This window comes from Panthera pardus, unplaced genomic scaffold, assembly GCF_024362965.1.
Source record: "Panthera pardus isolate Hobbes unplaced genomic scaffold, ASM2436296v1 HiC_scaffold_3, whole genome shotgun sequence".
Lineage (NCBI taxonomy): Eukaryota > Metazoa > Chordata > Mammalia > Carnivora > Felidae > Panthera > Panthera pardus.
In genome coordinates this window covers 18484417-18495656 of record NW_026526876.1, presented here as the reverse complement: position 1 = coordinate 18495656, position 11240 = coordinate 18484417, and the positions used below count along the sequence as shown (strand labels likewise).

The following is an 11240-nucleotide window of genomic DNA, read 5'->3' as shown; positions in this document are numbered from 1 at the left end:
TCCCACCTCTGACCACCACTGACACTTGGCTGTGTGCCTCAGTCGCATCAGCCATAAAACGGGAATCCTTAGGGCACCCACCTCTTAGCATGCTTCCAAGAATTAAATGACTCCATAGCAAAGTGTTTAAAACAGTGGCTGGCATATAATAAGCCCTGAAATGTTAGCTCTTTGCTGATACTATTGAGGCCAAGGGGACGAAGGAAGGAGAGTGGGTATCCCTTAGAGTCCCCAGGATGATGATCCAGACAGGCTCATTGAAAGGGGGGCAAACAGTGAAAGGGGAGCAGAGCACGTGGGTCCCTGCAGCTTGGCACAGTGCCAGGCTGGCCTGGCTGGCAGTGCCTCCCAGGTGGCACAGTTGCCCCGTCCTCGGCCTTTGATGCTGAAGCGTCTCCTCTTTCCTGGGCGGCCTCCACTCCTTTGTTGGTCTAAGGGGTCAGGACCCCGCGGCCAACTGCATAATTAATGCTCTTGAGTAAGGCTGGAGCCCCCAGGGGGTAGACTGCCAGTAGAGCCAGAGCAGAACGGGTGTGGGTGCTGCCAAGAGCTGAGGGCACTGCGGGCTAAGGTCTTCAGGGCGAGGACAGAGACTCCGAGAAGCCCCTCTTCACTGGGCCCGCCATGGGTGGGAGCAAGGGCAAAGCGTCCCAGCGCCAGGAGGGCCCCAGGAGGCCGGTCGCAGGGGAGCAGGAGTCCCGGTCGGGCAGCGCCCACTGCGCACCCAGCCAGGAAAGCGGACAGGGTCGCGGTAAGGCCCGAAAGACCAGACCGGTCTTGGAACCGGTCACTGCGGGAAGCCACAGGACCCACGCTGGCCGCCGGAAGCCCACCGCAGAGCAGAACGGCGGCTGCAGACGGTCAGGGGCTGGGCCGCCAGCAGAGGCCCAGGGGAGACTAGGCAGTGCGCGGCGTCGGGGACGCGGATCTAAGGAGAGCCGCGAGCCCCGGGAGGACCGTGGCGGGCGCCTGGAGAAAGAGAGTCTCTCCCGAGAAGGGACAACGAGTGAGCTCTGCCGCCGCAGGAGGAGAGGAAAAGGGCGGGGACCCTCGGCTCGGCAGGGCTGCCGGGAGACTCGGAGCCTGCATGGGGACACGTCGGGTGGAGACGGGGGCAGCTCTTGCCCGGACAGCGAAGCCCGCGAGGCCCAGGAGAGCGACAGCCAGAGCACTGGGGCCCCAGAGCTGCGACCCAAGCCGGAGCAAAAGGACACGGTCCCGGGAGACACCCAAGCCGAGTCGGAGCCAGAGCTGGAACCCGGCGAACGCCCCAGCAGCGACGGCGGGGGCAGCGCTGAACCCCGGAGCCGGGAAGGGCCGTCGGGGGTGGGACCCCAGGGAGAGAAGGAAGACTCCGGGACAGACACGGAATCGAGTCTGGAGGGGGCCGGACCTGGAGGGGGCCCACGGACAGCCCCAGGAACGGCGAGCCAGGCCACCGAAGCCGAAGAGACTAGGCCGGGCGAAAAACCCAAGGCCCCCAGCCCCCTCGAGGGCAGCCCAGAGTGCGTCCCCCGGAGCTCGAGGGCTTCTCGGGACCCCGGGCTGGCCCGGGACACAAGAAACAGCGAGGCGCGGCCGGAGGCTGAGTCGCAGGGCGCCGAGCCGGGAAGAGCCGAGGCCTCCGGGACTCGGCGCCTCCAGGTCGGAAAGGCGGTGGGGGAGGTGCAAGTGGCGGCAGGTGAGAGCGAATCTGGGGCTGGAGGGGGAGACGGGCCCCGGGACCCAGCGCCGCTGGCCGCCCTCGTGGCGCTCCGCAGGCTCCGCGCGAAATCCCCGGCAGGCCCCGCTCCCCAGGCCGCCGCTTCGGCTCCCCGCCGCGCCGGCCTTAAAGAGCGGCTGCGGCGCGTGGCGCGCGCCCTGGGTCTGCTGCGGTGGCTTTGGCTGCGGCTGCGGCGGCCCGAGGGCGAGGGCCGGGGGGCGGGGTCGCGGGCGGCCGGGGGGCGGGGCCGCAGGCCGGGACCGAGGCGCCGTCTCGCGCTGCGCCTGGCGGGCGTAGCGAGACTGGGGGCACGGCCCAGGCCTCCCCCTGGCGGCGGCTCGAGCTCCCCACAGCCTTCGAAGAGCCCAGCTCCCGAGGACCCTTCTGAGGATGAGGACCGGACTCCGGATCCCAAGTTCGCGGTCGTGTTCCCCAGGAGGCACAGGACCGGGAGGGAGTCGAGCAGTCGGAGCTCAGAGGAAGCGTCCGCGGACGCCCCAGCCCGGGGGGGACGCGTTTGGCCTTGTGAAGGGGCTTCGGGGGACAGGGAGGGGCGCAGGGCGAGTGGAGAAAGTGTGGCCGGGCCCCGCCAGGGCTCTCTCCTCGGCCCTGCTCCCCGCGACGAGCCCCCACTGGACGAGAGCGGCTCCAGCAGTGAAGCGGGGCCGGAAACCTTGGAGGCCGAGGCTCCGGTCCACTGGACTCAGAGCTCGGAACCCCGCGAGGACCCCGGACTTGACACCGACGACGCGCTGCTGCCTCGACTCACCTTGGAGACCCACCTGCGGTGGGAGAGAAGCCCGGGCCCCTGCGGGCCTCCGAGGGGGCGGTGGGTGCCAGAAGATGAGGCTGAGGAGGCGCTGGAGAGGGACCTGGAGCTGAGCCTCGGGCCGGGCCTGGAGGTACCGCCCTCCCTGGGAGCGGAGGGCAGGAGCCTTGCGGAAGGCCTGGAAGACACGGACGACCTGGCTCGGCTGCGGTGAGCAGGCGCAATTCCAAACCTGTCCTGTCTGGGTCAGAGTTCCTCATTTGTCACCCCTACCTCCATTTTTATAAATTGTATCCTTAGACGGTATTGTAACTTACAAAAGGTCTTCCCGCGGGAAGAGGCGGGTGAGGGGTGAAAATCAGGTGCCCCCGCCTGGGACTTTCTTCTCTAAGTGGCACAAAGCCGCCCTCTGGGTCAGCGGCCTGGTCCTGCTTGTAGCCCCCATGGAGCGGGTAACTCATTGAGCAGCCACACCCCTGTGTTATGGTCGGGGGCTCAGGGAGGATGCACGACTTGCCCAAAGTATCTCTCCATCGGTTACAGTGCTAACCTAAGACCTCCTTCTGCCCACCCCACTGCCTCTCCCTCCTGCTGTCCCCACAGACCAGTGTGTAACAGCTCTGTGCTGCTGTGCCTCAAGAAAAGGTTTCATCTGGGCCGAATCTACGTACGGGGGCACCTGGGGAGGGTGGGTGGGCTGGGATTGCCTGTCCCCTGGGATCAGAGGACTCTCTGGCACTTCCAGAACTTCTCCTTCCTTCTCCTCCCTGGGCTGGGTGCTGAACCCTCTCTGGGGACCTGCAGAGCGGGGGGGCTGGGGGGCTGGGCTGGGGAGCACAGCAGCCCCACTCCATTTGTAGCCCCTGCTTCCTACATGCTGTGACGACAGCATCTGTTTTTTCCCCCAGACCTTTGGGGGACCCTTTCTGCTCTCCCTGAACCCCCGCCGGCCCCTGCCTCTCTTCTCAGCTGAGGTCCTGGCCAGCTACCACCCCAAGAAGGCCCTTAACACCACCCCGTACGTGCCTTTGCCCCCATCAACCCTCTGCTCACCCCCTGGGCGGCTAAGCCCCAGCATGTGCCACTGATTGAGATCCTGGGGACCGAGGGCATGTCCTGCCTACATGTAGGAGGGCCCAAATGCCCATCTCAGGCAACCTCATTTGCTCCCACCCTCTTCCCTCAGACACATCTTCGCCATCGTGGCGTCAGCCTATCGCCTGTCTCAGAGCACTGGGCAGGGCACATGCATTCTCCTTGGGTGAGCAGTGGGGCCCTGCTGAACCCACGGGCCACTCTGAGGGCTGGGAGGCAGGGACGTGGGGTCTGCATTTGAAGCTGCTGGCCTGGTGCCCCGCTGGGTGGCACCGCTGGACTTTGTAAGGGCTGTGCTCCTGGCTGAAGTCACCGCACGTGCCCCTTGGCTATGGCCTCTTGGCATCATCCTTCTCCTTGGTCTCCATGCCCTGGGTCTACCTTTCCACATTTCCGGGGGTGGGAATCACTTTCAGGTGGGCATGCCCCAGTTCCTGGGCTCCATGGGGTGTCCTGTGTGCCCCTTCCTGAAAACCCTGTCAGCCCCTCCCTCCCACAGTGGGCACAGTGGCTCAGGGAAGACAGAAGCTGCCAAAAAGATTGTGCAATTCCTAAGCAGCCTGGAGCAGGAGCAAACAAGGGACAGAAGATGTCAGGTGAGAGGCAGCTGGGCATTTCCCAGGGTCCAAGAGGAACCATCCTTCTCCTTTGGGCCAGGTGGGCGGTCTTCAGGCCTCTGGCTTCTCCTTGGGGGCAGCCCCAGGCATTGCCTCCTGGAGGGCAGGGTGAGGTAGGGTGGGACTGACCCTCTCCAAGGACGAGCACAGCCCCTAGGCACAAAGTATCCTCAGCTGGGACGCCTGATCATGGACGCGGCTACCACTCCTGGGGATACTTGAGTGCCCCTCCCCCATGCAGCTGGACGGTGTGCTGCTGATGCTTCGCAGCTTTGGCCACGCCAAAACAGTCCTCAATGCAAACGCCAGTCGCTTCGGCCAGGTCTTGCGTCTCTGCCTGCAGCGGTGAGTTAAGGGGGTCCTGGTGGGCACAGGGGGGCACCCACGATCAGTTCCCTTTACTGGGAACCAGAGGCTGCTGCCCTTGGGTCCAGCCCATAGTGGGTCCCGTTCTGAGCAGGGCCCCTGGGTCACATGCACCCTGGGCACCCCCTGCCCACTGTTCCGTGCCCACAGTGGGGTCATCGTGGGAGCTTCTGTGTCACATTATCTGCTGGAGGCCTCAAGGGTGGTGTTTCAGGTAAGACCCGTGCTGCTGCTCGCCTCTCTCCAGCTTCCCAGAGTGGGAGAGGGAGAGGGGCCATGCAGGGAGTGTGGTTGCTAACCCCCTTGCCCCCCACCCTGCATCCCTGCCTTTCCCAGGGCTTGTCCTTGCTCCCCTGAGGCACAGGACCAGAGCCCTGCTCCCCCTAAGCCAGTCCTTCTCCCCAAGGCCCAGGCTGAGCGGAGCTTCCATGTTTTTTACGAGTTGCTGGCGGGGCTGGACCCTGTGGCACGGGAGCAGCTCTCCCTACAAGGGCCGGAGACCTACTACTACCTGAACCAGGTGGGGGCGGGGCTTGCCTGGGGAAAGGTCTGGGAGCAGGGGTCTAAGGAGTGGCTGGAGTGGAGGGAAGCTATGGGCGGTCAGGCCCTGCCCCCTCACCCCTGCTCCCTCACCCCTGCTCCCTCACCCCTGCTCCCTCACCCCTGCTGTGCTCTGCAGGGCCAGGCCTGCAGGCTCCAGGGCAAGGATGATGCCCAGGACTTCGAAGGACTTCTGAAGGCCCTGCAGGTGCTGGTCACGCGCCCTGAGGAGCTGACCGCAGCCTGGGCCATGCTGGCCGCCATCCTGCAGCTGGGCAACGTCTGCTTCTCCTCTTCAGAGGTGGGCCCCCGCTGTGGCCAGAGGCCAGTCTGGACGCGGCTTGTTTGCACGGTCAGGGCAGCCATGATACCGAATACCTGTGGGCCTCCCTCCAGGCCTCACGGCTGCCCTGGGAAGCAGGCGGGTTCGTTGTGTAGATGCGAGAACAGAGACCTGGGTCGTCTATGCCAGTGCCAGTGCCACCAAGCTGCCACCCTGGAAAGGGAGACCTGCACTAACTGAGTAGCTCCTATGTACCTGGCTCCATCTAAATCACTTTATATATTTGTTTTCTTTTTCTAATTGTTTTTAAATGCTTATTTATTTTAATATAATTTATTGATTAATATACAGTGTGCTCTTGGTTTTAGGGGAATGTTTATTTTTGAGAGAGAGAGAAAGAGAGAGAGGGACAGACACAGTATGAGCGGGGCAGGGGCAGAGAGAGCGGGAGACACAGAATCCAAAGCAGGCTCCAGGCTCCCAGCTGTCAGCACAGAGCCCCGCATGGGGCTCGAACCCATGGACCGTGAGATCATGACCTGAGCTGAAGTCAGACGCTTAACTGACTGAGCCACCCAGGCGCCCCTCTATCTGTTTTCTAATTCGGTTCTCACAACAATGCTGGAACTTAGGGTCGTTGTTTCCCCTTTAACAATAAGACAGTGGAGGCTCAGAGAGGAAAAGAATCTTGCCAGAGCCAGCCAGCTAGTGAGGAAGTAAAATTAGGATTTGCACTCAGGGCCCCCAGGCTCCAGAGTCGGCTCCTACCTGCCCGGAGCTACCTGTGGGATGTGGCCATTCCCCCGCAGAGCTGTTCCTGTTCCCTCCCTTCTCTGTCCAGCGGGAGTCCCAGGAGGTGGCTGCTGTGTCCAGCTGGGCCGAGATCCACACGGCAGCCCGGCTGCTGCTGGTGCCACCAGAGCGCCTGGAGGGAGCTGTCACCAGGAAGGTCACGGTGAGCCCCGGGGCTCCTCAGGAGGCAGGGCCAACCCCCACCACCCGCAGGCTTGGCGTGGGCCCGTGTCAGCCTCAGACCTGATGTTCTGCATATACCTACCTCCCCTGCCCTCCAGGAGACAGCCTATGGCTGGGTCTGCAGATCTTTGCCGGTGGAAAGCGCCATTGATGCCAGGTGGCCCCAGGGGTGGGAGAGAGCCATAGCCGGGCCCAGCTCGCTACTGCACTGGCTCACTCACCACGCCCACAGGGACGCCCTGGCCAAGGCCCTGTATTCACGGCTTTTCACTTGGCTTCTGGGGAGGACCAACGCGCAGCTGGCACCACCCGGGGAGGGAGAGAGCATGGACACCGTCACCGTCGTGGACGTCTATGGCTTTGAGGTCACCCCTTGGGGTGGGGCCCAGGACCGGGTGCCCACCTCATCCTGATCATTTCTGGGGTCAGCTCTCCCTGAGGGTGTCACTCGTGAGCTCTTGCCTGCCTAGCCACGAGACAGGACACAATCCATGGGTGTGGCCTTTCTGCCCTGCTCGGTCCAGCCCTGATATCGCTTCCGGAGAGTTCTGTCCTGCTCGGCCTTGCTGAGTCTCACAGGAGCCTCTAAGGCAGCCGGGAAGGCACAGGCCCTAGGATGGGTCTCACCTCCTGTGCACCAAGAGGAGCAGGAAAAGGGACAGTGCCCTGAATGGCCCTGAGTTTTCATAAGCAGGGAGGAGGGGGCTTGGGCAAGAGGAGGTGGCCTCTTTCCCTGGTCGGGCACTGTTCACTGCTCCCTGCTCTCTCGTCTCCAGCGTGCCCTGGGGGACCATGCCCTCTCTGAGCAGGGGATGTTTGTGGCAAGTGTGGGTTCTTGTGTGTGTGTTAGAGTGTGGCAGGGCTCTCTGTACAAAGCTGCGTGGAGCGGGGCCTCTTCCGGGCTTGTGAGTGAAGTGCTGGGGGGCACAGAGGAAGGAGCCTGTAATGCTTATGGGAGGAATGCTGGAAGGTTTCTTGGAGGCAGCAGCCTGGGGCCCTGCTTATGAGGATGTGGGATTCTGAGAGCCAGCGAGCTACTGGGCCATAGGAAAAGGCACCTTCCAGGCCACAGGATGGCTGTGACCAGAGGCCTGGAGGCTCACAGTTGTGCTGAGGCAGAGGGAAGGGTGTGGACTGAGGCGTGGGCACACTCTGTGCCTAGGCCTTTGGACTTGACCCTGGAGGCTGCAGCATCAGCCCCCGGGCACCACTCCTCCCTGAGTTCTGGGAGGAGAATGAAGGACACCAGGCCCATGTGCAGCACCGCCCCTCACGGCACCTGCCCCATGCCCCCACCTCGTGTGGGTGCCCACCTCACTGCCCACATGCCCCTAGGCCCTGCGGGTGAATGGCCTGGAACAGCTGTGCAATAACCTTGCCAGCGAGCGCCTGCAGCTCTTCGCCAGGCAGACGCTGCTGGCCCAGGAGGAGGTAAGAGGAGCTGGGCCTGGTGGTGGGAGGGGGCACCCAGGCATTCCCAGAGCAGAGGCCATCCTTGGGAAACCAAGGGCGCTGAACTGAGAGCCCTGCCCCAAAGCACCCCCTGCTGTGGGCCATCTCAGCCTTCCTGGGCCTCATTTTACTCATCTGTACAATGGGAGAGCCACCCCTGCTCTGGCTCCGATGAGCTCCCCCATGAATGTGGGCATGCCCTGTGACTGGCCCGGTGCTGGCTGTTCCCAGGAGGCCTGTCAGCGAGAGTTGCTGCCCTGGGTGCCCGTTCCCCAGCCTGTGAGGGAGACCTGCCTGGACCTCCTCGTAGACCAGCCCCACAGCCTCCTGAGTATCCTGGATGCCCAGACATGGCTGTCCCAGGTGAGCCCCCAGTGGTAAGGACAAGGTGGGGGCCCTAGTGGCCAGGCCAAGGCCATCAGGGTCTCCCAGAGGAGCAAAAAGGTGATGGGGTCCAGAAACCCTGCCTATAGCCTCTCAGCAGAGCTTGGGAAGGCAGTGGGCAAACTAGGTTCAAATCCTGTCTCTGGGTGACCTTGAGCAAGATACCTGACCTCTCTGGGGTTCTTCAAGTCCTTGCTGCAGAAGGGGCAGGGTGGTGGCGACTGCACAGGGCCTATGTGGGGCTTGTAGGGGTCCCTCAGGCCTCCAGCTGGTAGAGGGCGAGCCTCAGGGCTGTGGTACAGCCATTCCACAAATACTGATGGACCCGGAAGGGATGCACAGTCCGGGCAGGGCGACGTCACGTGCAAAGGCCTGAGGAAACCTCATCCCCCTTATCAGGCCACAGACCACGCCTTCCTCCAGAAGTGCCACTATCACCATGGCAGTCACCCCTGCTATGCCAAGCCCCAGCTGCCCCTTCCTATCTTCACCGTGAGGCATTACGCTGGGACCGTCACCTACCAGGTATCAGGGTAAATCAGAGACAGAATCCCGTGTGAATCAGTGGTGTCTGCTCCCCAGAACTGAGTCACCAGACAGGTAATAGGAGCAGGTGAGGGGAGGCCCCTTCGAGGGCTTGACTGTTAGGTTTCTACCTGTGCCCTCAGCGCTACGCAGTGTTTTCTTTTTTAAAAAAAATTTTTTTTGAAGTTTATTTATTCATTTATTTATTTAGACAGGGAGGGGCAGAGAGAAAGGGAAAGAGAATCCCAAGCCTGATGCAGGGCTTGAACTCACGGAACTCAGGAACCGCGAGGTCGTTACCTGAGCCCAAACCAGAAGTCCAACAGTCAACTGACTGAGTCACCCAGGCGCCCCAATGCTACACGGTTCTGAGCGTGACTTACTTACCTCAGGCTGAGCACGATGGGGTAGAGGCAGTGGAGGCCTTGGGAACCTTAAGACCAGGAAGGGCAGAGCAGGCGTGTGGGACCTGGCTCTGATAACCTCAGGCTGTCTGCTTCTCCTTTTTTTTTTTTTTTTTTTTGGTAATGTTTATTTATTTTTGAGAGACAGAGCACAAGCAGGGGAGGGGCAGAGAGGGAGGGAGACACAGAACCCGAAGGAGGCTCCAGGCTCTGAGCGGTCAGCACCAAGTCCAACGCAGGGCCCGAACCCATGAACCGTGATTTCATGACCTGAGCTGAAGTCAGACACTTAACAGACTGAGCCGCCCAGGCTTCCCTCTGCTTCTCCTTCTGAGCCTTCATTCTCTCAGCTGTAAAATGGGAGTGGGAATCTGTCCTATAACATTGTTGTGAGGATTGAATGCAATAATGTGGAAATGGTCAGGCAGCTGCTAGGTGCCCACCAAAGTCACCCTCCTTTCCCCCTTCTGAGTTTCACGGAGGCTGGGTAGGGGCCTGGTATATAAAAGGTAGGACCATGTGACTTGTTTGAAGTAGGGCAAGTCAGGGAAGGCTTCCTGGAGGAAGTGGCATGCTTTGGTTGTAGAAGAAAACACAAACTATCCAAGAGTTACACAAACCCAAGGGACTTATGTCAATTATACCTCTCCCTGCCACCCCCCAAAAAACCAATCATGTCTGGGGAAAAAAAAGAAACACAGGGAGATTGAATAGAGAAAAACCACAAACTGTATTGAAACTCACAAAAGAGGGGCGCCTGGGTGGCTCAGTCGGTTAGGCATCCGGCTTCGGCTCAGGTCATGATCTCACGGTCCATGAGTTCAAGCCCCGCGTCGGGCTCTGTGCTGACAGCTCAGGGCCTGGAGCCTGTTTCAGATTCTGTGTCTCCCTCTCTCTCTGCCCCTCCCCTGTTCATACTCTGTCTCTCTCTGTCTCAAAAATAAATAAACGTTAAAAAATTTTAAAAGAAAAAAAAAAGAAACTCACAAAAGAAAATCTGAAAAAAGAGGGTCAAACCACATTGCTGGTGGGGAGCCCCAATACCGTTCCTCCTTTCTCAGTTAATCTAGAAAAGCAATACAATTCCAGACAATACCCCAGTCGGGTTCTTATGGGATGAGGAGGAACGAATTTTGACAAAATTATTCTGAAGTGTTACCTGGAAAAGCATTACATGAGATGAAAAGCAGAAGGTTAGGGAGGAATTTGCTCTACCAGCTATTAAAACATAGTCATTGAAAGAGTATGGTGTTGATAAGGAACAGAGCCATCAATGGAACAGAATTGTTCCAGATAAGTGAGATCTTAGTGCGTGTGTGCGTGTGCGTGCGCACACACACACACACACACACACACAGTCCTTTTGTGTCTGACTTATTGCACTAAGTATGATATTTTCCCAAGGTTCATCTGTATTGTAGCACGTGTCTGATTTCCTTCCTTTCCATGGCTGAATAATAATCCGTTGTATGGATGGACCACATTTCATGTATCTGTTCATCAGTTGATGGATACTTGAGTTTCGGCTTTTTTGGCTTCTGCGAATAACGCACGGCTGTGCGAGTCTCTATTCGAGTCTCTGCTTCCAATTCTCTTGGAGTATGTACCTAGGAGTGGAAGACCTGGGTCAAAAGTAGTTCTAGGTTTACTTTTTTTCAAGGAGCCGCCAAACTGTCTTCCTCAATGGCTGCACCATTTCATATTCCCATGAGCAGCGCGTAAGAGCTTCAGTTTCTGTCCTTGCCAGAACTTGTTATTTTCCATTTTTAAATTTTTTATTTTTTTAAGTTTATTTGTTTTGAAAGAGAGCGTGAGCTTGAGCTGGGGAGGGGCAGAGAGAGAGAGAGAGAGAGAGAGAGAGAGAGAATCCCAAGCAGGCTCCACACTGTCATCACAGAGCCGGACGCAGGACTCGAACTCACAAACTGTGAGATCATGACCTGAGCCGAAATCAAGAGTCAGATGCTTAACCAACTGAGTCACCTGGTGCCCCCTAATTTTCCATTTTTTAAAATGATAGTCCTCCTAGTGGGTGTGAAATGGTGCCTCACTGTGGTTTTGATTCATGTTTCCCTAATGGCTCATGATGAGAATCTTTTCATGTGCTTCTTGGCCAGTTGTGTGTCTC

At 59.5% G+C, this 11240-nt stretch overlaps 1 protein-coding gene across 1 annotated transcript in view; it reads left to right on the top strand.

Moving 5' to 3' along the window:
- Positions 1–624: 624 nt before the first annotated feature.
- MYO15B (myosin XVB) overlaps positions 625–11240 on the top strand; it is a 32070-nt gene continuing 21454 nt past the window's right edge. The window contains exons 1-15 of the mRNA XM_053893074.1: positions 625–2681; positions 3075–3138; positions 3380–3489; positions 3658–3732; positions 4066–4162; positions 4425–4528; positions 4700–4763; positions 4956–5069; positions 5229–5390; positions 6214–6327; positions 6446–6504; positions 6580–6712; positions 7683–7778; positions 8031–8162; positions 8583–8708. Coding sequence (XP_053749049.1) covers positions 625–2681; positions 3075–3138; positions 3380–3489; positions 3658–3732; positions 4066–4162; positions 4425–4528; positions 4700–4763; positions 4956–5069; positions 5229–5390; positions 6214–6327; positions 6446–6504; positions 6580–6712; positions 7683–7778; positions 8031–8162; positions 8583–8708 — 3507 coding nt within the window. The remainder of the gene's footprint in view (positions 2682–3074; positions 3139–3379; positions 3490–3657; positions 3733–4065; positions 4163–4424; positions 4529–4699; positions 4764–4955; positions 5070–5228; positions 5391–6213; positions 6328–6445; positions 6505–6579; positions 6713–7682; positions 7779–8030; positions 8163–8582; positions 8709–11240) is intronic.